The following is a 27,523-nucleotide window of genomic DNA, read 5'->3' on the forward strand; positions in this document are numbered from 1 at the left end:
TCCTCCTTCCTCTCCCTTGCGCTCAGCTCGGCTCCCCCCTTATCGTATCCCTGGCTTCAGCATCTTGTATTGTCCCCCCTGCAGCTCACGTGGCTTTCCTTTCTCCCCTTGACTGTGTCCCTCTTGTGCTTTTGGGGTGTCTTAAGGGTGGACAGCAAAGGGAGAAGTGGAGCAGCTCCTATCTGTGAGGGGTTCCCACTGGTAGCGTTGTTTTCCTGCTTGGGATGGGGTCCTGCTGGGTGCTGGGAGGGTTGGGAAGAGGGCTGGATTTGTCCCCAGTCAGGGTGGCATAGATGGAGACAGGCTGTGATGCTGTCAGATGGGGGTCATGCTGTGCCTGGCATAGGTCCCCCCCAATCGGGGCCACCCAGGGATGGAGGAAAACCCCAGGCACGTGGCTGTGTCCCTGCTTAGGATGCTTTCGTGGCCTCGCTGCCATATGGCAGGCAGGGGAAGAGCTGGTGGGGAAGCAGTTTAGGATTTGCTAGAATGTCCTAAATGGGCTCATTTAGGGGGATGCTTGGGGACAGGCTGGGCTGCACAGCTGCACCCCTCTCCCTGGGCCATTAAGTGGTGATGTGGGGTCCCCACCGAGGGCTGGGTGGGATGGAGGTGCTGTCCTTCTCAGGGACGGGAGCTCTGAGCATCCCACTGGGGCTGCTTAGGGAGTGCTGAGGGTCATCCCATGGAGCTGGGGGTGTCCCCATACAGTGGGGCTGTTCTGGGATTGGGGTGGGAAGGGGTTAAAGCAGGCGAAGGCAAACAAGAGTGCTGCGGGGCCTGGGTGGCTGACAAGCCAAACAACTGTTTTTGACTCACTGTTGCTGCCTTGCCAAGCGCAATTGCTTCCACATTCCCATCCCCTTTGGCTGGAGGGGTGCGTGGAGACGTTGGCTTTTCAGGAGGCTTTAGGGAGTGAAGGAGGATGCTGGGAGGGAGGTGGAGGGGGGTGGAGGTGGCAGCAGGGGGAGGTTGGCATGGTACCACTGCTCTGCTCTTCTCTCCTTCTCCCCTGCCAAGCTCTGGGAGTGATGCTATCGGGATGGAGCATCCCCTTTGCCAGCCCCAGAGCTTGGAGAGGGGCTGGGAGTGAGTGGCATCCCTGTGCCCTCTGTCTGTTTGCAGGCCTGGAGCCTCCATTTCCCCCCCCCTTCCATCCTCAATGTACCAATTGCAGCATCCCCACAAGGACAAGAGTTGAGCCCTCTGCAGCCCCTTATGGTGATGGATGGCACCGATCCTGGCTGGGGGGCAGCAATGTGAGCCCTGGGCTTTGGTGGTTCAAGGAGGGGGTGGGTTTCTCGGGGGGGGGGGGGCTGCTGTTGGATGGATTTAATGATCTTTGGAGCCTTTTATATGTATATATATTATTATTTTGTTTCTTGGGATGATTTCTTGGCAAGCAAGGCGTCGTTTTCAAGCACTGAGCTCTGCTGCCTCCAAACTCCTGGCTGTTAAGTGGGATGGAGGAGAGCCTGCTCTTAAAAAAAAAGTGACTTGCCCTCAAGCAAACAAACAAAAACCAGCTTGAAAAAGCAGAGGGATTGGGGGCAGTTTGGGCTGATCTGGGGGAGCAGGAGCAGCCAGTGCTGTGTGCAGGGGCTGGGTCTGCTAACCAGAGCCTGCATGTAGCAAAGGGGGTTGGAACTGTGGATGGGCATCATGGTCCTTTTCAACCCAGGTCGTTCTATGGTTCTGTGACATGGAGCCATGCTCCAGCCCTGATGGCAGCGATGTTGCTGCTGTGCATCACCTTTGCTGGCCCATCTCAGCATCTCCATCACTTTGAGTGTGGGGCCATCATTGGGGCTGCTCTGTTGGAGAAAGGAAACAGCCCCCACCCCCCCCAAATAAAAGGGTGCACAACTAGAGGCAGTGATGGGGCAGCTCCCCTTCCCCAGGCGGCAAATGGGGCTCCCAGCTCGCCGTGGGGTCGTGGAGCAGCAGCTCTGCCTCCTCATGTGTTTGCAAATCCTCACCAGCTGAGGGGATTAAAGCCGGCATCTGGCTTGCTTTATGATATTAAAACAAAGGGAGTTGGAGGCGCCATGATTGGGGCAGGGAGGGGAGGGAAAGAAGGGGGGGGGGGGGTGCTCAGCGAGGTGTAGCTGCTGGGAAAATATGTCAGAATCCTCTGCAGCCCTTCCCGAGGGGTTTTCCTGGGCAATACTGCAGCACAGCACTGCTGGGAAGGTGGGGGGGGGGGGGGCTGGGTAGGGGGGTTGTGAGGGGTGTCCCCACTGTCCCTATGGGATGCAGGCCGTGGCTGTGGGGTGCTGTAGGGGTGGGCTGTGGGGTTGCTCCGTGCTTTGCTTTGCAAGGCAGCAAGAATTCAGGAAGCCGACGCGCTGCGAGTGCCAAGTGCGGCTGTACCGCAGCCAAACCCCCGCTTGTTTGCTCGTCTTGCTGGAGCCAGTGAGTGACCTTATTAGCTTAGGGGGCAGCTGCCTTATTAACACACATCTGGCTGCGAGGAGGCCGCATAGGCCCTATATTGTCTCCCTGCCTGCTCCCAGCCCTGCGGTACCTTGCAGGAATGCTGCTGGGGGGGGGGGGGGGATAGGCTTACTGGGGGCAGGATGGGGTGGGCTGGGCTTTGGGGGGATGGGGGGTGGCACGTAAGGCTACAGTTTAAGCTTATAACCCGTGGGATGGGGCTTGTGCTGTTGGTGTTCCCGTGGGTGCTGCCCTCACCTCCCTGCCCATTGCCATGGCACTTCATTATGGAGGCCCCATAGGGAAGGTATTGGGGATGGACCACCCTTGCAGCATCCTACATGCAACTTGGGATAGGGTTAGGGCTGTGCATTTTGTATGGGGCCACTTGTATGCATTTCCCCATTCCTGATGGATGGAGGATTGGCAGCGGAGCATCCCAAAGCTTTGGGTTTCTCTGTTGCCCCCCAGTGCACCCATGTCCCACCTCCACACCCATAGGACCCCCACCCACCTACCACAGCACCCACCCAGCCCCTCAGCATCCCCTCCCACTATGGTTACCCCTGAGCTGTGGGGGTGGGTTTGGGGGGTGGGGGGTGGGGGCAGCCTGGAGCTGCTTTGCCCCACACCAGCAGAGCCCCCACAGGGGCCAGGCGCCAGGCAGTGATGCCCTTTGTCCCTCTTGGCACACACGGAGGCTCAGCAGCTCTTGGCTTCTCCCTCCTGTTTTGGTAATTCAAAACATTGACAGGGCGGCCCACTCGCGCCCTCCCTGCCACGGATTGAAGCATTTGGCTGACTCCTCTGCTTTCCTTGGCTGCTGCTGCTCCCTCTTGTTCGAGCTCTGCGGGGCCTTTTCTCCACCCCCTCCTCCCTTTTTCTCCCCCCCCCCCCCTTCCCTATGCTGTAAGCTCCCCAGACAACACCCTCTCACTGGAAAACCTCTCTTGGTGCCGGTGGGGGCACAGCCCTATGAGCTCCGTCCCTCTCTGTGCCACATCCCCATGTGCTGACCTTGCTCTCTGCTGGGAAGGGCAGAGCGATGCTGCACCGGCGCTAATGAGCTCTGCCTGAGCGGCAGCATTAATTAGTTCCTGGGGGGGGGGGGGGGAAGAGAGAAGAGGAGCTGAGCATCCCACTGCTGGGAGCACAGCACAGGACCTGCTGCAGCCATCCGTGCTTTGGGCTGGGTGCTCACCTATGGGTCATACATCCTTCCTCCCATACCTGGGGGTTACCCAGTTCCCTCCTGGGGAACTCAGTGGGCTGTCACCTTCCTGGGTGACATTTCCCTTGTTGGGAGGGTTATGGGGATACGTGGGGGTGACCTCCTGCAGTGCCTGGTCTCAAGTCCTACCTGGAGGGGAGACCCGGGATGGTCCATGGCACATTGGGTGGGGGGCAGAGGGGGGATGAGTAGGGACGTGGTTTCAGGGCTGGGAAGGTCGGGAGGACGCAGAGCTTGAACTTGAATGAGCCGCTAATTGCGCCGTGCCTAATTACAGGGAGAGAGCAAATCGCTCCGGTGCTTCAGCCGGTGTCTGACACGGAATAACGAGGATAATTAGCAATCAGACGGGAAGCCGCCACCTCTCTGTGCCCCGTAGCCCTGTTGAGGACCCCCAGCCCCCTCCCCATTCAGAGCACTCACATTGCTCTAACCACCCTCCAAATAAACCCACCTCAGCGCATCTGCCCCATGCAGCCCTTGTGCCTCCCCCAGCAAGCAGTACGGGGGAGGGAGGGAGGGAGGGGGGGGCACAGATGGTGGCCCAGAACCTTTTGTCTCCCCCTGGGGGGCGGGGGGGGCGGGCAGCAGCCGAAATGCCGGCGGTTGCACTAACGCGTGCGGCCGCTAGGGGGCGCCACCGCCCTTCGAGCGCCCTGCGGGGCCGCTGTCCCCATTCCGGTACCGAGCGTCCCCCGGTCCCGCTCCGGGGTGGAGGAGGAAAGTGGGGGTTATCAGCGGGGTTTTGTGATGCTGAGCCGCTTAATGGGCCCTTTGGGAGAGATAGGGGACCCCAAAAAGCGGTGTTGTTATGTACCCTCCCACCTCTCCAAGCTGCAGCGCTTAGGGAGAGCAAGCAGGGTACGTTTCCATATTAACTTTGCCTTTCGATGCTGCTGTGATCGATTTAGGGATGCTCTCGCCCACTGCTGGGTGGGCTCATCCCAAACCGGCCTCTACTGTCCTTCCAGTAGCACGGATGGGGCAGGGCAGAGGTCACCTTAACATCCTCCTACGTGCACATCTTGCTGCCTCTCCTTTCCTCTTCTCTTTTCTACCCCCCCCCCCCAACCCTCTTTGAGCAGCTGTTCTCTAATAAGCTGTTAATGATGATACAGTAAGTAGGAGCAGGGAGTCCTGCGGGAGCTGCCACGATTTGTGTAATTGGTCTCGGAGGAGACAAAAAGTATCTAATATTTACATGGCGGTATTAATCCCCAGGGAGAGCTGTCTGGGCTGCCAGGGAAGGCAGCTCCAGGCCCCAACCTGTCTGCTCCCATCTGACGGATGGCTGCTGTGCTCATTGGGATGCTGGGGGGGGTGGGTGAGGGGTTGGGCCAAGCGGCTGTAGGGCAGAGCATCCCTTGGTTTGAGGGGGGGGGGATTTGGGGATGGGGGTTTGCTTGCTTTGCCATAGGAGGATGCTGACGGGGGTGTGCAATGCAACAGGAGCCGGGGGATCCCCAGGGTGGATTTGTGAGGGCTTTGTCCAGGCTCCATATGGGCGCAGATTAAAGGGACGTGTTCCATATGGGCAGATTAGGGAGGAGCACGCGTTGCAGAGTGGTCGGCAATGGGGGAGCTGATGGGGCTGAGGGGGGGGCAGCACTGGGTTGGGGATGGAGCGATCTGACAGGTCTGGAGGATGGTCCTCAGCTTGCTCCTGTCTGTCCTGGTGAGCCACAAAGCCATCCAGCATGGGGAAACTGAGGCACAGCGGGGTGGGGAGCAGCCAGGCTCTGCCTGTGCTCCCTCCATGCAGCCCTACAGCCAGCATCCCGCCCCTATAGTGGCCACTGGGGCATTCCCGTGTCCTCTTTAGGACCTCTCCGTGTCACAAAGGCTTTGGGATTGTCTCCCTTCCTCCCCAAAGCTTTGCCAAAGGTGTTTCTCCCCTGTGCCGTTGCTTGCCAGCAGTGGGACACCCAAGGCAGGGGGTACCAGTGTGGGTCACCCACATGGAGATGCTGAGCACAGTGTGACCCCCAACGGGGCTGTTGTGTCCATATTCCACCTACCAGGGCAGAGAATAAGAGGCCCCTACAGTGTCACACTCTCCCCATTCCCACTGATTTTCCCATTGCTGTGGCATCTCCAGCACAGCAGTGTGGTGCCTTCTGTGAAGGGACATCCTCCAATGGGGATCCCAATAGGGATCCCAGTGGGGTCTACAATGAGGTTAACAATAGGGGTTTTGAATGGGGTTCCCAGTGGGGTCCACGTGTCCCTGCCTTTGGTCCGTTGTCCCTTTGGCATGCAGCTGGGGGCTGAGGACAGCATCCATAGCACTTGCAGGCTCAAGGAGGGGGCACAGCCCTTGTGTGTGTGTGTGTTTTAGGGGGGATGACCTCCCCCCATTGCCTCCTTCCACACCCCTCCTGCGTTATCTCCTAAGTCTGCTAAGCAGGGGAATTGCTACAGCCACCATCTGTGAGCTGCCAATAATGGGATTAACTCCTTCCCCTCTGCTGGGGCTGCATTCCTGGCACCCCCTTGCAGCACCCCTGGTGCAGAGTGGGACATCCCCATGACCGAGGGGCTCTGGGGACAACCATCCCCTCCCCACCCCCTGCTATACTGAGGGTCAGCTCCAGCATGGAAGCCCCCCCTCTAACTTGGTGCAGGCTGAGCCCTGCCTCCACACGCAGCATCCATGCAAGGTGCCCGGTGACCCCCCCCCCCACAGGGAGTGATACACTGGGGGGGGGCATGGAGGCAGCCCCCCCCACCTCTCAAGCTCCATTCTGCAGGTTAGGGCCTTTTGGGGGTGGGCAGCCCCCGTTAATCCTCTTAGGCTGTGCCCGGAGCAGCTGGTGAGGCTGCAGCTCCCTACCAACAGGTGCCCCCCAAGACCCTCCCCCTCCATGCCCAGGGCTCTGTGCAGGACATGGGGCTCCCCCCCCCCCCCCTCCTCACAGGCAGCCCCCTCCCCATCGGGCCGGCCCGGGAGCGCTCATTAATTATCTAATCTTCCCTTTATGTTTAATTTACAGCCCCGCGCGGCTCTGGCCATATGCTGCTTTTGTTGTGTCTGGCTCTTTGTTGTGGCAGGCAGCGCTGGCTGCCCAGACCCCCCCCCCCCCTCCATCCTTTGATCCCCCCCCCCTCCATCCTCCCCAGCCACCCCACAGGCACCTTGGCGAGCCCCCCCGGGGCTGTGGGGGGAGGCCCTGCAGGGAGGGGGCACATTGCCTTTTCCCCCCCCCCTTCCTTATTAATTTCCCTGCCTCCCCCCCCCCTTCCACCCCATCCCCCCCACTTCCCCTCCCTCTCACCCGGCTCTCCCAGGCAGCTCCAGATTTGTGTGCATGCAGCCGTGCCTCCTCCCTGCTCCTCTGCCACCACGGGGTCACCACTCGTCCCCTCCGGCTGTGCCACGGAGGTAGGTGATATACAGATGGCCCCTGGCCTTACACAGGGATGTGGGGGGGCTCCACACCCCCAACGTGGGCATGGGTGGGAGAAGGATGTGTTCCCTCCATCCCCTTCCAGGGACTTGTTGCGTGCCCGTCGGTGTGCTTGGGGACATGGAGGGGACACGTGTGGGTGGGAATGTATGGGGGGAGCACGGCAATGGGGGGTCCTGGTGGTACCCTGAGCTGCTGTGAACTTGCTGCAAAGTTTGCAAAGCGCTGCTGCTGTGGTTGAGTTGTTTTGGATCTGCTCCGGGGTGATTGAGGAGGGGGGTGAAGGGGCTGGGGGGGCATTTCTCAGGTTCTTTGAGCAGCTTAAGCCTTGTTTGGGGTCTTTTTGTTTTGATGGGTGGATAAAACTTCCCTCTCAGCACCTTGTGTGAGGCAGGGGATGAGGTGGGTGATGCTGGTCCCAAAGGATGCTGATCCCCAAGGGATGCTGGACCCCAAAGGGTGCCATTCCCCAGGGTAGCTGATCCCCAAGGGATGCTGGTCCCCAAGGGATGCTGTACCCCAGGGGATGCTGTACCCAAGGGGATGCTGTACCTCAGGGGATGCCTGTTTCTAGCAGGCCCAGCAGCAGCAGGAGCATCCCTTCCATCCTCTCACAGCATTGCTGCAGCAGGGGCAATCTGCAATGGGGTCGGGGTGCGGTATATGGGATTGGAGGGAGATGGGCTGGAGGATGGGGCACCTGTCCTCCTTCACAGCAGGAAACCGAGGCAGCAGGGCAGGACACTGAGTGCCCCAAGCAGAGCAGATGGGGTTCCTGGCGCAGGCTGGCACTGCTGCTCGCTCTGCCTGCAGGCGAGGGTTGCTCTGTGCTGCGTGTTGCTCTGTGCCTCGCGTTGCAGGCTCCCTGCCACCACCTCAGCCTCAGGCTCTGCTCTTCCCCAGGGCTTTGCATGGTCCCTGTGCTGGATGCCCACTGAAAGGGGTGATTGTTGGCCCCGAGGCGGGCGGCTCCAGCGCTGTGTGTGGCCAGGCTGTGGGTTGCAGGGCGGCTGTTGGCCCCCTGCCCGTCACCGTGCCCTTTTCCAAAGGCGGCTCCTTGTGGGCACCTCTTGGCTGCCATCCTCCTGCCAGCCCCGCTGGGCTGGGAGCCGTGCTGGAGGGGGTGGTGCCATTGCTGTCATGAGTTTGCCATCCTCAGCCCTGCGGTGGGTTTTGCTCTGCACCTTCATGCTGGCACCATTCCTAAAGCAAAGCCTGGCCCTGGGGGGAGCCCGGAGAGACTGTGTGGTTTGCTGTGAGCGTGGCCCTGGTGTAAAGTCCCTCTGGGAGGTGCCCGCTGGCTGCACAAGTGATGCATCAACCTGAAAGCCCCTGGTTTCCCAGCACAGCATTTGCTCCCCCTCCACAGGCATTGCTCCTGGGGGGGCTCGTGGGGCACCCCACATGTCCTGCCCCCTGCTTGGATACCCACTGCCTGCGCATCCGTCCCCCTCCCAGCTGTCTTGTCACCTAATGGTGCGGCGTATCCCAATGGCTTTTTAAGTGCTTAATGGTGCGCGGGGCTAATGGTGCGGCTCCCTCTGCTCATCTTGCCCAGGCAGATGGATGGTGTCGGGGCTCAGTGCTGCCCAAACCTATGGGGATGAGGATGGGGCTGTGGGCTGTGTGCGGGTGCAGCCTGCCCACCTCTCCTCCCTCCTCCCTGCAGCCGCTCTGAGCGGTAATGTCATCGTAAACGATATTTATCTCAAGGTGATAAAAATCTATTTCCAGCGACCTCTTGGAAATGGCCCTCGTAAAACCAGGCAGCAGACGGAGGCAGGAGGCAGCCAGTACTGCTCCTCCCAACCGTGTGCATCGATCGCAGCTGTGAATGCCCCGCTGTTGCTGGGCATGGATTGTGGGGGGGCTCCAGCATCCTGGGGTTCGAGCATCCTTCTTGGGCTTGGGGATCCCTGGGTCTTGAGTATCTGGGGGCTTGAGCATCTCTGGGCTTGGGGATCCCAGGGCTTAAGCACCCTGGGACTCGAACATCCCATGGTTCAAGCACCCCTGGGCTTGGGGATCCCTGGGCTTTAGGGATCCTTGGATCTCAAGCATCCTGATGCTGCAACATCACTCTACAGAATGCAAAGAAAGGAGCAGAGAGCTGCTGCTGTTCAAACAAGCAGGATGGGAGCTTCCTCGTGCAGTAGGTGCTTTGGGGAGCACTTTGTTAGCGTGTTTCCAAAGTCACACCTTTGGGGAACAACTGTTGGAGGTGCTGGTTCACAGCCAGGGGGCTGTTTGTTGGGGTGGGATGCTGAGCTGTATGCTGGGTCAATCTCACAGCCCCCCCCAGCTCAGGGTCATGCAGTCCCTGCTCTTGCAGCCCCATCCCCTCAGTGCTGATTGCTGGGTGCTGATTCAGCCTTTTCCCTCCCAGCACTAATTACTCAGCCTGTTGCAAAGGCTTGGCCATAAATTGTTCGGTGGGAGTGGGCCCAGCAGGCGGAAAGTCTCCCTTGGCTCCCTTCCCTGTTGACCTGAGCAGGGTTGTGTGACCCTGTGCAATGCATCAGCATGCTGAGTTGGGGGCCCCCATAGACCCCAATGGCAGCCCTTTGCTCTGGGCTTCCCCCATCCTCCTACCTGCTTTTGGGGTAGAATTCCTCCTCCCTGCCCTTCATTCCCCCTGCCTCCTGCTCCCCAATCCTCTATAAACTGGGGACAGCAGGGGACTGGGTGTCTGCAGAGCCCTACCCAGAGGCTGGCTGTGTGTTGGTGTGCTTGGTGCTGTGCTGAGGGCACACCACAGGTGTTACTTTGCTTTCAGGTCTCCTATGTAGATGGTGTGTGTTTAACGTGAAGCTTGCTGTAAGTCTGTCTTTAGATGGCAGGAGGGAGCTGGGAACAGCAGGCTGAGCAGTGCAGCCGGATGAGAATGGAGGATAGGGGACATTGAGTCTTTAATGCTGATGGTGCGGACCCTGGGCACGGCTGCATGGTGCCCACCGGGATCTGTGGGCATCCTGCCCTGCCTGTATTCCCTCCAGGACACCAGGAGAGATGCCCCCATTTGGTGTCCCAGTGGTGTCCCTAATGAGGTCCTACTGGGTGGCGTTGGGATGCTGCCATGTGCCTGAAGCCACTCCGTGTCCCTTTGTCCATGGGGAGGTTTGGCCAGGATGCCATCCCTGTGTGCCGTGGGATTGCTGTGCTGTGGGGAATGTCCCAAAAACATGAGCTGCTGGGAGGCAGGAGGGGTTTTCCAGGGTGAAAAACCCCTTTGGGTAGTATGGGTGGGTATATAATGCATTGGGGAGTGCCGTGTGCCTGTGGGGATGGGACAGCACTGCAGGCAGAGGTGGGTGAGCGCCGTGCTGTGATGTCCATGTAATGAGGAGGGTGGGGGAGAGCAGCAGAACTTGTTGAGGGGTTTCTGCCTTGCACGGGTGGGATGGATGCAGAATTTGGGTCCCCACTGGGGCTCTGCTGCTGGGAATGATGGTGGTCGTTTCCTTGCCTCAGTTTCCCCGGGCAGAGAGAGCTGACTGAGCTGTGTGTCCTGGTGGTCGGGGCTGGACCGGGCTCCCACCCTGCCCTGTACAGCTCGAGGTGCAGCCGGGCTGCAGCAGCATCTCTGCCAAATGGCAAATCCCATGACCTGAGAAAACCGAGGGAATCGGGGCCGTGGAAGGGACGGGGCTTGGCCAGGGCAGGCGGCAGCAGCAGCAGCAACAGCGGGGCTGGAGGAAGCCTGCAACGGGCAGCCACCCCCCCTTCCTTTGCCTCCCCCTCCATCACCTCCCCGCTCGCTCTCGAACAAATGTCTGTTCTTGCAAAAAAAAGAAGTGACAGGGGTCGTCTCAGTGCTTTCCACATGACCTGCCCGGGAACAGAGGACGTCTTTGTTAATCCACTGAGCTGTCAGTTCAGCCTCTTCACAAAAGGCATAAACCACTTATTGCTGTTCTCACCCCTGACCCCGGATCCGCCTGCGCGGCCCCCATTGTGCCGCCCCGAGGAAGCTGGCAAACAATTTAGGCTGCGCGGGGCCGCATCTGCGCGCCCGTCACCTCGCCTGGCAGCTGCCGTGCAGGGCTGGGGGCTGCCACAATGGGACCCCCCTCCACCCACCCTGTGTTCCCAAGCAGCTGGTTGGGGGGTGGGGGGTTGGGGGGCGGTGGTGATGGTGTGCTGGGTGCTGCGCCCCTCGGCCCCAAACCCCTTAATGAGGGGATGAAAGCTCCTTAGGGCTGCTGGCTGGGACAGGCTGGGACGGCAGCTTTAGGTAAAGCCGCTTAGGGTTGGGCACAAAGCCGGGCTGGAATAGCTAGGGGAGGGATGGGGCGATGCCTGCACCCCCCCCCTCCCTTTCAGCCTTGGGTGATGCCCTGGGGTAGGGGCTGAGCACATGCTGGACTCTCATCCTTCCCCCCAACCCCAGTGCTTCGACCCTACTGCGCGCTGGGGCAATTAGCTGCTGTCACTTTGGGACTATATATATAACCCAAATTGCTGCCTGCAGCTCGTTAGCTCGCTGTCACCATCGCTGTGGCGACGTCGGGTGAGATCATGTCACCGGGGTGGGGGGGGGACACACCGCAGGGACATGCCATGGGGTCCCATGGGATGAGGGTGGGCACTGGGATCAGGCTGTGTTCCTTGGGGTCCTGCAGGGTGAACACGAGCAGATTGTGTGGGATCCCAGTGGTAACCACAGCCTTGTGGTGACACATGGTGCAGCCACCGCCGTGCCCACGCGGGCGCCGTGCTTTGCCACTCTGGGTGCCCATGACATGGGGATGTGGTGGGTGGGATGCTGACCACTGTCGGGATGCTCAGCATCACCCAACGCTCCCTGAATCCCAGCAGTGCCAATGTGTGGGGGCCACCTGGCTTGGGCACATCCCCACCCAACACAGGAAGGGTTAATGCCATCAGCTTTTTTGTTTCTTCCTTCTTCTTTTTTTTCAATTTATTTTTCTCCTTCCTCTTTTTAATTATGGGTTATCACGGTTGTAATTGCAGGTTCCAACTTTCTGCAAGCAAACACGGCTCAGAGACTTGAAACACAGCAGTGGGGGCTGGTGGGCACCACCGTACCTTGCCACGTCCCACCCCCATGGGGAGGACCATGCAGTAGGGCTGTGCTTTTAGGGGAAAACCTTCTGCTTCTCAGGCTGTGGGACCCACAGATACGCACTCTTTGCTTTCCCACCCCAGCAACCATCCCAAAGCCTGTGGGTACCCAAGGATGGGTGCGGGAGCAGTGAGCATTTGGCTGGCACGTGGGAAGGGGGGATGCAGGGATGCTGCACCCTGCTCTGAGCACCGCTCCCCTGGCTCTGCTTTGTGCCTTTCCTCCCCGCTTTTGCCTCCTGCCCTGATGCCTGCTCCTCTCCCCTGGGCAGGTATTAATAGGGCAGCGATTGCTCAGGGCGAGCGGCCGCCGCCTGCCTGACAGCTCAATTCTTTCTGTGTTAATAACATCACGTAGCGATGTCACGTCGATGTCACCTCGCCGCAGGTCTGGGGCTGTGGCACGGCTGCTCTGTGTTATGGGATCACCTCCTGGGTCAGGTGTTTGGGATTTTGTGTTCTCACCCTGCCCAGCACCTCAGGGTGCTGCAAAACAGGGGAGCACCCGGCTCAGCCTTAATTGGGAGTGAGGCTTTGAGGACACAGCCCCCCTCTGAGGATGCTTTATCTGGGTGGACAGATCCCTCCTAATTGAGCAGATATTCCATGTTCGCAAACAGATGGCTCCTTTGCATCAATTATTCCTTATCTGTGTAACCGGGGATGATTTGCTGACAGATAGCACGGGGTGAACTTAAAGCATGGGGGAGGCCTGTGTGTTCTGTACTCGCTCACACCGGGAGCTCTGGCTCCTCCCTGGGGGGTCTAGGGGGGCACAGACCCCAACTGGGGGTCCCGGCTGCCTGGCGGAGCCCATCTGCATCTCTTTGCATCTGAACACCCCCTGCGGGAAAAGAAGGGATTGGGGTTGCCTAGCTGACCCCATATCTGTTGCTCCCCCATTGCGCGTTGCTCAGTGCCGCTGTGACACGTGACCGGGGCTGATTAATGCTAATTAACGATGACTTGCTGTAGGTATCAACGCACGCCCCAACCCTTTTCCTTTGCCCACAGGTAGGGGATTGTTGGGGCTGCACCCTGGGGCTGCGCTCCTAGCGTTGGCGCCGCCATCTGCTTCTATAGGGTGGGAAGGAGCAGCCCACAGCCGTGTGCGGTGGTGGCCGGGGTGGCACTCTGCCAGTTGGAGCCACTCGAGGGCTCACGGGATGCGCCGAGCGCTCGCGGTTGTGCGGTGCTGCCATATGGATTCCATAAATTAAACCTTTCCAGGAAGCGAGCGGTAAATTTATACGGCTGCTCGCATGTGTGGCTCATTGAGTCTGAGGGCTTCCCAGCAAAATTCATGTGCCATCCATCTCACTTAGGCTCTCCAGGTTTATAGGACTAATCCTAAAGAAGAACTGGATCAACGTCAAACCCTTTCCATCTGCAACCCTGGGCCCTGGGTGGGGAATGGGGGCTCCCTGTGCTGCAGGGCTGCACTGACGCAGCATTCTGGGGGTGTTTTATTGGATGCAGCATCCCAGGGCGCTTTGTTGCAGCTGCACGGTCGCAGCGTCCTGGGGACTGCTTTGTTGGTGCTGTGCAGATGCACCATCCCAGGGACGTTTTGTTCACGCATCTCTTCCAGAGGCGAATATAACCATGCTGCATCCGTCTTGGGGCTGGGATGCTCTGCCTCCTGGCTGTCACTCGATGAAAGACGAACAGCACTGCTGACAGCACGAGCTGTGCTCCGGGTGTGCGCTGAGCAGGAGGGTGACAGATCCAACAGCCGTGGGCTGGGAGCTGCGGGAAGCCGGGTGGTTTGGGCATGGGCGCAACCAGTGAGCCAAGCGTGGGCACGGGCAGCCCTAAACATATCTCCCTTTTTAAAGGCTGCAAAAGTTGCTTGGCAGTCAGGGTGTGGAAAGCCCATCCCCACCGTGCGGTACATTCGCCTGCCCGGAGCCAGCAGGAAAGGCGAGGGGGAATTGTTGATCTCGAGTAAACACTGCCCGGTTGAGTAATCGGTAGCAGCCGACCCAGCCAGCTGCTGCTCGCCGGCGAGGGGACGCCGCTTTGATTCATGGCCCCCCCTCCACCCGCCCTCTCCCCCCCAGAGCCTTTCTTGTCTGGCTGTGCTGGAAGCAGTGCCCGGATCCAGCTGCAGCCCCGCGCCAGCCACGTGCATCTGCCGGCAGCAAAACAAAAGCATCCTGTGTGCGTGTCTGTGCCCCCGCGTGGCCCTCTGCTCTTGGGGTGGGGAGCGGGAGAAGGCACTGAGTCCCTGTGCTGCTTTTCTTCCAGGTGTCATCGTCTGCCCTCGAGACGCCCGCTGCAAAGCAAGGCACTGAGCCCCGGCACCGGGTGCTGAGCACCAGGGAGAGCCCAGGGACAGACATCGGACCTGAGCGCAACCAGCGGACGGCTTTGGATGCGGAGGGAACAGACGCTGGAGCTACAAGTAGGTGCTGCGGTGCTTCGGGGGGTCCCCAGGGGCTGTACTCTGTTGGCAACGGCAGGAGTGCGCCCAGTGGTTTCGGGTATGAAAGATGAGGAGGTGACCCAGCAGCACGGCTGTCCCCGGGGCAGTGAGTCAGGCCACGGGCGCCATGGAGAGCCGCAGCGTTGGGCAGGACCTGCTGGGGGCCGGAGGGGACCCATAGGGCTGGGCAGGGCTGCAGCTCCTGGGACTGGGCTGCCTCGTCCGTCAGGAGCGGCAGCATTTTTGGGAGAGGCATCACGATGCGTGCTTCCATCCTGCCGCCTCCCAGGACTGGCTGGTTTGCTGGGCTGTCCTGGCAGGCCGTGCCGTGCTGCGCCGTGCCATACCCTGCTGCACCACGCCACGCTGCTTTCATCAGTCAGCTGCCACCAATGCAATGTCCCAGCATTGAGGACAGCCGGTGCAGAAGGCAGGGAGCCAACCCCCAACCCCGGGGCTCCTGGGGGGATGCTTTGCCCCCAGCCCAGCCCCGAGGCACCGGGGTGTGGGGGTCAGGGCCAGCCGTGCGGCAGCCCCAGCTCCGTGTCCCCAGAGGGTGCAGGCTGCATTTGCAAGCTGCTCACAGCCCGGCACACGGAGGCAAGCTGGGAGCTGTGGCCTGGAACGGGCCTGCTGGAGTCAGCGTTGGATTTATTACCCTGCCAGTGGCTGCCGGGCAAAGGTGACAGTGACTAATGGCTTGTTACACGCCTGCCACATCTCATCTGCACGCTGTGGCCGGGTGCTGGCGTTCCCAGCCCCGGGCTTGGCGTGTGGGCAGCCTGCACTCGCCCTGCCTGCCCAGTGGGGATGGGGATGGACCCACCCCCCTTGTGCCCCCACTGTAGTGGTGACGGTGACATCTCGGTGCAGGAATCCTCAGCCGCTCCTTTGTGCTCGGTGTCCTCAAAGCACTGCCGTTTCCCCAGGTGGTGGCGCGTCCCAGGGTGTCCTGGTGAGCTTAGTGTGACACATAGCACTTTACAACGCAGATGAAACTGCTTTGTGGTTGCAAAAGCAGTGCTGTGCTTGTCACCGCCGTCCCCTCCCGGTGGCACCAGCAATGAGCACAGAGCCCAAGCGTTCCTGGCCACTGGCATAGGATGCAGGCGACAGCCCCGTGGGGACATTAAACCCACCTGCCCAAATTATCCAGGTTCGACAAAGTGAGATGGACTCAGAAACAGGGCAAAGGGAAACGTAAAGCAGGAATGGATGTTCCCCAAACCCAGGCCATGTGCCGACAGTGGGAGTTGATGTGTGCATGTGTGTGTGGATGCTGACAAAGCCACAAATGCATTCACTAGGAAAATTAAAAAATTAACAGGCATCGGCTCGCTCTAGATTAGTAAAGGCACCGAGATAAAAGCGGCTCTTTATACCTTGTGAGAATTGCTGATAAGGGCATTTGTTCCTCCGTATTCTTTAAAAGGAACGCAATGAAAAATTAAATAGAATGGGAGGGAGGAGATGGGAGGGGAAAGTGCTGAGAGAGGTGGTGGGCTTCGCTGACGTGGTGGGCAATGCTGATGTGATGGTACCACCAGCGTGGTGGGCTCTAACAGTATGATATGGGGAACGTTGATGGGATGGTACCACCAATGTGTTGGGTAGCACTGATGTGATGGGTGCCAACAATATGATATGGGGACCACCAGTGTGATGGTATCACCAAAGTGTTGGGTACCACTGATGTGACGGATGCTACCAATATGATATGGGGATCACTGATGTGATGGGGACCTCAGATGTGATATGGGGACCACCAATGTGGTATGGGGACCACCAATGTGATGGTACCAATGATGTGATGGGGACCACCAATGTGATGTTACCACCAGTGCGTTGGATATCACCAATGTGATGGGTGCTGCCAACGTGGTATGTAGACCACTGATGTAATGGGCACCACTGATGCGTTGGGGTACCACCAGTATGATATGGGGACCAGCAATGGGATGGTACCACCAAAGCGTTGGGTACCACTGATGTGATGGGCACCACCAACATGATATGGGGGGAGCACCATAGTGATGGGCACCACTGCTGTGTTGGGTACCACCGATATGATATGGAGACCACCGAAGTGTTGGGTACCACTGATGTGACGGGCACTACCAGTGTGATATGGGGACCACCGATGTGATGGTACCACTGATGTGACGGGCACTACCAGTGTGATATGGGGACCACCGATGTGATGGTACCACTGATGTGACGGGCACTACCAGTGTGATATGGGGACCACCGATGTGATGGTACCACTGATGTGACGGGCACTACCAGTACAATACAGGGACACCCCCGTTACGCTCTGCGCCCTCCCCATTTGCACATCATCCCCCCCACTCCCCAAGCGGGGGTTCCCATCCCCTCCGATGCTGCCCACCCCTAGGGGGGGCTCCGTTCCCCACTCTGTGCCCCCCCCCCCTACTCCCCACCCCACGGGGCCGCCGCTCAGTGCCAGCCGGGGCCTCCCCCCTCCCGCCCCCTCGGGCCCTGCCCTGCCCGGCCCGGCCCCCGGTGAGTCACGCTCCAGCCGTGCGGCTCCCGGGGCGGCGGGCGGGCGCCGAGGGAAGCAGGAAGCGGCGGGGGAGGCACGGCTCGGCTCGGCTCGGCTCTGCACACACACACACACACATAGAGGCAGCGCGGCCCATGGAGGAGCGCGGCCCTCGGTGGACGGCGCGGCCGCTGGGTGAGTGCCGACGGGCCCCGCTCCCCGCCTGCAGCTTGCGGTCCCCGCTTCGGGCAGCGCTAACCCGGGGTGGGGGGTAGGGAGGGAAGGGCTCGGAGCTGCGATGGGGCGGCTTGGGGAAGGGGGGGGGGGGGTCGTGGGTGCTGTGCGTGGGGCCCGGTGGGTGTGCACGGGTTTGGGGCTGTAGGCCCTGGTGGGGCTGGGGGTGCAGGGCTGGGTGGTGGGTTTAGGGCTCCGAGTGGGGCACAGAGCCCAGTGTGGGACTCGGGGTTTGGGTTCAGGACTGAGTGCTGAGCTCAGACCCCAGTGTGGGGCTCAGGGCCCAGCAGTGCGATCAGACCCCAGTGTAGGGCTTAGGGTTCAGGGCTGTGCTCAGGCCCAGGTATGGGGCTCAGGGTTTGGGGCTGTGCTGAGACACCGGTGTGGGGCCCAACATTGTGCTGAGATCCCAGTGTGGGACCAAGGGCTCAGTGCTGTGCTCAGACCCCAGTGTGGGGCTCAGTGTTGTACTCAGACCCCAGTGTGAGTTTTAGGGCTCAGTGTTGTACTCAGACCCTGTTGTGGAGCTCAGTGTTGTACTCAGACCCCAGTGTGAGTTTTAGGGCTCAGTGTTGTACTCAGACCCTGTTGTGGAGCTCAGTGTTGTACTCAGACCCCAGTGTGAGTTTTAGGGCTCAGTGTTGTACTCAGACCCCAGTGTGAGTTTTAGGGCTCAGTGTTGTACTCAGACCCTGTTGTGGAGCTCAGTGTTGTACTCAGACCCCAGTGTGAGTTTTAGGGCTCAGTGTTGTACTCAGACCCTGTTGTGGAGCTCAGTGTTGTACTCAGACCCCAGTGTGAGTTTTAGGGCTCAGTGTTGTACTCAGACCCTGTTGTGGGGCTCAGTGTTGTACTCAGACCCTGTTGTGGGGCTCGGGCCCCAGTGTTGGCTTTGGGGCTGACTGTCGTGCTTGGGGCTGTCTTCCTGTGTCCTGCAATGTCACCGAGGCCACCACAACCCCATGTCAAAGTGCAAGGGCACGGTGATAGGGCATAAGGACTCAGAGGGCTGCAAGCTCAGCCCTGCCAACAGCCGTAGCATCACGCTGCCCACCTCGCTGTGCTTCAGTTTGCCCACACAGCAGCTCTTGCGTTATTTGTCAGTTGCGGAGGGTTTTGCTCACCCAACCGTCCGCTTCAACCCAGGGAGCTCAGCCAAGCCGTGCTGCTGCCTCTCCCGCTCTGCAGGGTGAGGTCACGGCCTCTGCGTCTCGCCCATCTCTCTGCTCATCGTCTCCCGGCGTGTTTATCTGCTCGCCTCCATCCTTGCTCTTCCACCCCTGCCTTGCCCTTTGCCCTGAGGCCCGGCGGATCTCAGCGCCGGCTCCCAGCTGCTCTAATGGCCGGGGCGCCTTCCTCCTGCCCCATCCCAGTGCCTGCTTTGCATGGCGGGTGCCAGCACCCAGCTGCCCTCCGTGTCCCCTAATGAGTGCCTGGAAACAGCACAGCTCCCTCCATGCAGCCTTCCTGCTGCATCAGCACCCGGTTGAGCACGGAGGAGCCCGGTGCCTATTGCAGCAGGTGGGTGGCCCCGTTGCAGCAGGTGGGTGCCAGGTTGTTGCAGCAGGGAATCTGCTGGAGGAGTTAATGGAGGGGGGGGGGGAGAATGCAGCGGGAAGAAGGGCAGCTCCTCTCCTCGTCAGCGCGCGTGCGCGTGCGAGCAGATGGGTGAGCCTGTGTGGTTTGTGGGTGTGCCCCCGCGGGGCTGTGTGCGTGTGAGGCAAGCGTGCGCAAGGCCGTGTGTGCTTGGCAGCGTGTTTGTATAACCTTGTGGGTAGGTGTTGGGTGGAACGATGGCAAACGGTGGCGTGGCCGGTGCCCGGCGGCTGCCGTACGGTGCCGGGAGGGTGCTTTGTGAAGGGAAGGGGAGGAAAGGAAGGGGGGGGGTTTTGCATGCACTTTGCAAACGGGTGTGCTTGCAGCTGCAAGCTGTGCGTGCTCAGAGCCTGTTTGCACACTAGGGGTGGAAGATATGTGTGCTTGAGTGTGTACAAGTGTTTGTGTGCACACACACAGGCCTTTTTCATGGAGGGGGGTGGTGAGTGTGTGTGTGTGTGTGTTGGCTCTGGGGCAGGGAGAATTACAGTGGAGACAGTGGCTTTGGAAGGGGGCCAGGGCTCATGCTGTCTCGGGGAGGGGTACGAGGGAGGGTGCAGCGGGACATGCAGCTCAACAACCAGAACGTTTTATGGCTTCCTGACATGCTGGCACCCAGGATGGGGCTGCAGGTTTTGGGGTGGGGAGAGCTCAGGAAGGGGCTGGTTTTAATCCCCCTTTCTTCCTGCTCCTTCCAATCCCTCTTTCCCAGCAGCTGTGCTCCTTGTCACCCTGGGGTGAAACAGCTCCAGCAGTGCCAGCTCTGAATGCAGGCTTTGGCACGACAGCCTGCAGTGTGAACTTTGGGATATGGCCTTTCCCTGTGCTGGAGTTCCCCTGTAATGGTTGAGGTGGGGGAGGATGTGAACCAGGTGCCATAGAGACTCCTAAGTGCCATAGGGACCTCGTGGTGACATAGGGACCCCCTTGGTGCCAGCACCATGCTCAGGGCTATAGGCATTCCAAGGGGCCTGTGTGCCCCTGGGGGTGGTCACGGGGCAGGTTTGGGGTTGGTGAGAGGTGCCAGAGGAGCGAAGGGCAGCGAGGCCCTGTGGGGGGGCAGCGGGGACAAAGCTTGGCACCGCACACAAGCCCGCGTGTTCCTGTGTGACCTCTCCGGGAAGCCTGCCAAGGGGATTGCCCTTGAAATAGCACTTTCCGTGCCCTGGCTTCCCTTGCTGCTCAGCCAGGGCTTGGGGGGGGGGGGGCTAAAGGAAGAGGGGGGGGGCTCTACCGGTTCCTTGCATCCAACCCCCCCCCCCCTATTTTCCCAGCACCCCACTTGTGGGCAGTTGCAGCGTGGTGCGGGAGGAAGCGTAACCCCAATGCTCCTGTGCTGATAACAGCAGCCACCTTATCACGGGGCTTCTGCAAGAGCGGGTGGCACGGCCCCCACCCCCCGTCCCCTTATCTGCCTCCCTTCATCTGCCTCGGCCGTTGTGTTCGGCTCACAGCCCCCCAGCGCCCGTGGGGTCGGCCCTTTGGCAAGGCCCCGTCGCTTGGCAGCCTGCCCCCTCTATCCTTTTTGAAGTTTAAAATCCATTTAAGTCAAGAGGAGGGAAAGTTATTGCCGCTAAAGCCCCTTGCGTTTAGCAGTAAATCCTCTTTGCTGCTCTGGCACAGCCTCTTAGCACCAGCGGGGGCCGTATGGGTGTCTCTGGGGTAAGGGGGTGGGGAAATGGGGGGGGTGCCAGGCTGCTTTTGCCCCCAGCAGCACTGCAGTTTGCTTGCTCACCACCTCCTTGCTTGGTCCACAAAAAGGGGGTTCTGCTTTTGGCATTGCCCCCTCTGCGGCCTGATGTGGGAGCAGGCTCTTGTCTCTGCGCTCCCGTGTGCTGGGGAAGTTTGAAGCCATCCAGTTCAAAGCAGAAGCGTGCCCCCAGCTCTCTTACCACCACCCTTTTACTCTCTGCTTCCTCTTCTTCCTCTCTCCGGAAGGATTGGTGGCTCTGATCCCTCTCCGAGCAGGTGGGCAGCCCCACAGCCCCCCTGTCCTCAGCTCTGCACCACCCACTGAGGCCACTTGTGTCCCCAGGCACTCACAGGGACATGTTTCCCCCGGCGCCCTCCTGTCTCCAGCACAGAGAGCTTGATGGGCCGGCACGGTGCATGGCAGCGTTTTTATTTGATTTCCCTTCTCCTGTGCTGGTGATATTTAAATATTAATGTCTGCCTCTAATTGCTGTGTCAGAGGAACGGGTCGGTGCGGGAGTGAGTTGCAGGGGAGGCAGCGCCAGCTCATTTTGTTGTCTTGGGGAGTGTTTGCAGAGGAGAAATGTTTGTGCTCGCCCGTGTGTAGACACATATGTGTGTATTTACACCGCTGAGATCTGCTTGGCCCTGACTGCAGCGTGCAGCAGGGAGACCCTTTCTGTGGGAGGGGTCCCTGTGCTGGGGATGGGGACAGATGTGCTGCAAAGGGAGGGCACGATGCCCCCAGCACAATGGGGTGGGATGAGTATTGGATGGGGTAGGATGGATGGGATGGGGGTGCCACCCTCTACCTTCCCAGGAAGTGGGGGTGAGCTGCCCACCCCCAGCCACATCTCCACTCTCAGGGAACCCTCAGCCAGCCCCAGGCCCAGTGGGAGGAATGCAAGGTGAGATGCAAGAGCCGTCGTGGGTGGTGAGCTGGGGCTGTGCCCGGTGCTGTGAGTTTGGCTCCTGGGGTTTGGGGCCTCCAAACCTCAAAAGCTGGGCAGAAGGGGGGATGTAGCAACCCCATTGGCACTGAGGCTTGTACTTCTAGCATTGGGGCATGCAGTGGGGCAGCACCACTCGCTAAGCAACCCAGCACTCAGGAGGGCTGCAAGCCTTTACGCACACCCAGAGCGATATCTATGGGACTGGCAAAATTACACGTCCTATAAAACTTGGAGCACAGGGAGAGAGAAGGGGGATGCACCAAACCAGGGGTGCACGTGCCATCGGGGACGGGAGGGTTAACTAACCATGGGAGGTGGGGGGGGGTTCCCGCAGGCAGAGTGCAGTCAGATGCTTGTGCGCTCGCTTCCTGTAATAAAGCGAACGCCGGCGTGCTTGTCACCTGCTCTCTGTTGTGCTGCCAAGAGGCAGACATGCTGCTTCTTGCTGCGGGCCCTGGCGCGCTCCCCACCATCTCTCCTCCCTCGCGCCCCGGGTGCGCTCCCGCTGCCAGCACGGCCTAGCAGGTGTTTCGGGGAGGGTGCGACGCTGCCTGTTGCCGCTCGCCCTGCGCGGGCGGAGGCTGTTGAACCGTTCCTTGGTGCCGTTGAACCGCTCCTTGCTGCTGTCCAACCGTTCCTTGCCTTCCTGGGGCACCACTGAGGGGGTGTGGGTGGGTGTCCGCGCTCTATGGGTGCGCATCTGTGGATGCCCCATCCCTGCAGGCATTCAAGGCCAGGCTGGATGTGGCTCTGGGCAGCCTGGTCTTCTGGTTGGTGACCCTGCACATAGCAGGGGGTTGGAACTGGATGAGCACTATGGTCCTTTTCAACCCAGACCATGCTGTGATTCTGTGGTTTTCCACCTTTAGGATCATGTCTTCTCACCCCTGTGCCTCTTCCCTGCCGCTCTGACCGCTGCAGCCACAGCATTGCCATCCCCATTAACCCACAAGCTCTGCGTTTGCTGGGGTTGCTGCTGTTAACCCCAGCTGCGGGGAATTTGCACCTCCAGGGAGGGGGGGGGAGGGTTTGGGAGAGGCTGGTTGGGAGGAGCTGGCCTCCATGCTGCTCCCCGGAAGGGCAGTGGGTTATTTTGGCAACACAGAGATCAGATGAAGCCAATGCCCGTCCCCAGCTGCTCGCTGTCGCCGTGGGGCCGCAGCATCCCGCCCCACTCTGACCGTGGCTGTCGGCTCCAGCTTTGTTTCCTCCGTCTAACAATATGATGGGTTAGGGTCAAGCTGTGGATTCATCACTTGTTGGAAGACTTTGCAGAACAATAAAGGTGTCTAGCTTTATATCTGCTCGTATTTTATCCGCTCTGCGGCCTTTCCCCAGTGCCGGCCGGGATTTACGGTGGGGGATATTTTAACGTGTCGAGGCGAGATGGGAAAGCCGAGGCCGCCCGCGCCTCCCAGCTCCCCCTCCCCACGCCTTTGCATTCAGTGCCTGTGCGCTGAAATATTTACCTTCCAGCTCCTCTGACAGTTCAAGCCGTCTCGTGAAGCAAAGGTTATTGAACTGCGAATGTTATGACATTACATTTTTGTGTCTGCACTTTCAAGATGCGTGATGCAGCCTGAATGATAAGTGATCTCGGGGTTAAGGGTGGGCTTTTCTTTTTTTTTTTCCTTCCTTCCCCTCCTCTCCCTCCTTTCTGCTTTCCTCCCCAGCTCGGCACAGGCTCTTGGCTCTGCTGGGACTTGATAACGCTCCCTTTTATTACCCTGCCTTTGCATTCCGTGCGTTCGGGGCTGGGGTTGTGGGGAGGGTTTGGGGCCAGAGATGGGACAGCTCTGTTGCTGTGTTGCTGCACTGTGCTGGGCTCTCCCCAGGAAGGCACGAAGCTTTCGGTGTACCCTTAGCTGGGTCGTCCCTTCATTGCTATGGGTACTCACCCATGCCCATTTCACACCCCCAGTTTGGGGACCACCAAGTGACCCAGGGGGCATTTGAGCATGGGGACAAGTGACAGCGGGGATGGCCCATCCTATACACACTAGAGGGCAGCAACAAACTGGAGCAACACTTCGGGACCAGGCTGCCATCGCTCCCAGGGATATTTGGGGGCTGGGGTCGGGATTTGTCCCCGTGCAGCAGCCTGGCAGGCACTGATGGATCTGAAGGCAGCTTCACCCAACCGGAGGTTCCGAAATGCAATCAAGCAGCAGCATGATGAGAGCCAAATGCTCACCACAGCAGCCCTAAGCCAATCTGACCCGTGGTGTAATATCGTTCCGGGAGCAAATTAATTAAGTTATTCCATAAATTTGGCCACGCTCGCTGCTGGTGAATCACATCTGCCCGTGCCTCCCGGGTTCCCCTTGGCATCACCCTGCAGCACCCGGGGATGGATCTCAGCCCCACATCGCCCCGAGGTGTGGGGTCGGGGTCAGCAGCACTAACAGGATCCAGCTGTGCCGGCGGAGAAAAAAGAGGTCAGGGCCCGGGAAATTAAATGTTCATAAATGTAGGCCCAAGCGCTTAAAAAGTAGGGCAGTGCCATTAAATCTCATTAAAGTTTAATACCTATCAGTGCCACTTCAGGCAGCCCTTGGACATTGCTTTAATTTGATGGGTGTTAAGGGAGAATTATCAAATAATTGTGCTGGCTGGGGACTTGCTTTTATCATGTTACATGGAAAGCTCTCCCGGCTTTGTGCCGCACATCAAAACAGCACGGGGAGGTATTGTTTGAGGGGGAGGGAGGGTGTATTGGTGGGGGGGGGGGTGCTGGCTGCTGGGGGAAGGATGAGGGATGGGAGTGATGTTGGCTGGGGGGTGGCACAGGGCTTGAGCCACCCTGGATGGCAGCTGCAGGAGGTCACCTGCATCCCTAAGGGTGGCATGGGGATGCTGACCATCCTGCTGTTGCTATAGGTCTTCCCATTGGCCCCGCATCCTGTGACAGCACAGCAGGCATTGCTAATTCCTGCTGATTTTTGGAGGGGGCTGGAAGGTGGGTGGAGTTGCAGCTGGAACGTGCAGAGCACGGCGGGGTTGGGGATGCGGGTGCAGCGCCGTGCAGAGGCTCGCTCAGGACCATGCATTTTTTATAGGGTGCACCCAGGGTTATTTTGATTTCCTTCTATTTTTTTTTTCCACCCCTTCCGGCCATAAAAGCCCCAGTTGATGAAGAATTAGTGCCAGGCTGTTAGTCCTGGGTTTTATGAGATAACCCGGGTACAAGGTGCTGCCGTGTAAATGTCTGGGCCGGGGGAGCGCAGGGGAAGGGGAGAGCTGAGCCACTGCCATGAATTATTCAGCAGTGCCTGATTTCACATTATTCTCACTGATACTTTTACAACCTGTCAGTAAATAAAAAGATTCTACATTATTTATAGAAATGGACCCGAATTGGTTAGGGGAATTTACTGTTGCTATTATTAGGGATTGCTCAGCACCACGTTAATGAGAGCTGGGATATGGCAAACGGTGCTTTCCGTTGGTGTGTCCCCCATGCCCAGCTCTTCTGCCTACCTGGAGGTGTGATGTGGGGTCTGTGTGGTGTTGGGCTGCTTGGGGACATCATGATGGGGACATCTCCTTGCTGGGGTCGTCTGCTTTATTGACTGGGAACATCTTGTTGGGAGCATCTACTTGCTGGGGACGTCTGCCTTGTTGGTTGGGACATCTCCTTGTTGGGGACATCTCGTCCTGCCTGGCTCAGCACGCAGGTGGGGTTGCTAGGAGGTTGCCCATTGGACACAGTTGTGCAGCTGAGCCCGGTGGGGCTGAGCGAGGCGAAGCCGAAACCCAAGAACTTAATGGTTTGTTTCCACTGTCCTAAGGTGCTTGCTACAAGCCTGCCGGTGACAGTTTTATTGGCAGGCAGGCCATGCTAGAAGGATTGTAGGCTATTTACAGTGTTGAGGCCATGACTTTGTGAGCAGACAGTTAACATAAATTCACATGATGGATCAGTTATCACTTCATTGAACTTGTGGCGGATCCATTGAAGGCTGTGCAGTAACATACTGTTTCCTGGCTCTGCACAGCGCTGGGATACATTAAATACACTTTATTTATAGCTTACCATTGCTGCACTGTGGGCAGGAGAATGCAGCTTTTGCAACTATCATCTAATTTTATGATGAGCATTAAAGCAAGGCCTATAATTTGCACCTTTTTATTCATTAGACACTGGTGCAGCCATAAGTCAAGAATGCCCAGGGATTTAGATGCAGATCCAGAAGATAAACTATTGACAAGCCAGATGTATTTTTACATTAGTGTGCCTTTACAATAGTTTATGTTGAGAGTGGAATATAAATTGCATTATTAAATACGAACCACTCTTGTAACCACTGCTTTGCCTGCTTATTTGAAGGAAGGATGGGATTCAGCGCCGCAGAGTGCGGGGCTTTGCCCAATCGCTCAGCGTTGGACGGGTGGATTTGATGTGCTTTATTTTCGCCCTGGATGTGCTGGAGCAGCACATGTGCCTGGAGCTCTCTGTGCCTTTAACCTCCATTTCCCTGCTCCTCTTTGTGCCCTTTTGGAAGCACCGGGTGCTGGAGCTTTGCTCTGCCACCTGTGCCTGTCCCCAATGGGCAGCGTTGGCCCTGGTGGCCAATGGACAGCAATGGCCACGTGGCACCGACCTCACCCTCCCAGAGCACCAGGCAGCCCTGGCCAGCAGCGAGTTAAATCCTTTTGTTTCCGAGGGAATACAGTTTATATTATGAGCATGAATAAAAGATGGTTGTGCTAGGGGTAGCTGTCAGTATCTTTGCTGTGTATAAAGGCTTCTACTGTAGCTTGACAGTAAAAGACTGTGTTCGGGGACTGATGTGGTTTCTCAAAGGAGCTAAATAAATAAGGGACGCTTATTTTTACACCAGTAAAGGCTGCTGGAAATTTAAAGCCCTGTTTATCTCTCTGAAATCGCGGTGTTTATTGTTATCTCATGTAGGGGGAATTTGCATGTTCGCTAATAATTAACTGAACCCGGCGCTTCTCCCTCCTGTACGTGCCACAGCCCTGCTGCTATCTGCAGGGAGGGAACGCTGGCAAATCGAAGGCAAATATTGAACAAGCCTGGGCTGGGCACAGTGTTCCCAGTACCCCATCCCGTTGCACGTCACCCTATATGGCTCCATGGGGCTGTGGATGTGCAGATGAAACACCCCCATCGCTGCCCATCCTGGTGCAGTGTTTCCCTGGGAGCAAGCATCAGCTCCCGGGCACAAAAAGGCTTCGAAGCAGCGGGGCAGAGCACCTGCCCCTTTGTGCCCACAGCTAACAGGCATCCCATCCCGGTCCCCGCACCACCAGATGCTGCCGCTCCGTGTCACACCGTCATCTCGCTAGCGGAGTGTAACGGGGAGAGCAGTCGGTGCCTTTGTTTCTAGTGCTCTTCACACAGCTGTCACTTCCAGTGATCAGTAGAAAAATCATCACCCCACAGGATCATACATATGGAACGGTGTCTGTGCGGAATATTTATTGTAACATGTGTTGGGGCCGCGCTGGTCACGAGCCCTGGGTCTGACTTGCCCTGCGACAGCCCCTGCAAGGATGCTGTCATCCCTCAGGTCTGCCTGCTGGGACCACACATTGTCCCCAAGGCTGTGTGTCCCCATCACACACTGCGTGAACAGACCTGGCAGTGCATCGGGGGCCGCAGGGACTCTGGGCTAATTGTGCTCAGCTGCTCGTGGGACTGCGCAGCGTATTCTGCCTGTCCCCTGTCTTGCTGTTCCCATAGGATGTCCCCAGTCCTGGTGGTAGCTGAGATGCTGTTGTGTGCAGCCCCAGCCCTCCCAGCTGAACCTCGGGGACAGGCAGCCCTTTGCTGGGGTCACCTGTGGAGTGGCTTTTGGGGTCTCCAAACTGGGCCGTGCCAAGGAGGGTAAAGGTACCCAGGGATTCTCAAGGGAATCAAGTCCCCAAGCTGAGCCTCAGTGGGGACAGGGATGGGGATGGGGAGGGGGAAATCTTCGTCTCTGGAGCTGT

General features: G+C 58.8%; 1 protein-coding gene across 1 annotated transcript in view; it reads left to right on the top strand.

Annotated features, from left to right (window-relative positions):
- The window catches only part of GSE1 (Gse1 coiled-coil protein), an 82,758-nt gene that overhangs the window by 9,463 nt on the left and 45,772 nt on the right, over positions 1 to 27,523 (top strand). The window contains 1 exon segment of the mRNA XM_072346701.1: positions 14,410 to 14,566. Coding sequence (XP_072202802.1) covers positions 14,410 to 14,566 — 157 coding nt within the window.

This window comes from Excalfactoria chinensis, chromosome 11, assembly GCF_039878825.1.
Source record: "Excalfactoria chinensis isolate bCotChi1 chromosome 11, bCotChi1.hap2, whole genome shotgun sequence".
Lineage (NCBI taxonomy): Eukaryota > Metazoa > Chordata > Aves > Galliformes > Phasianidae > Excalfactoria > Excalfactoria chinensis.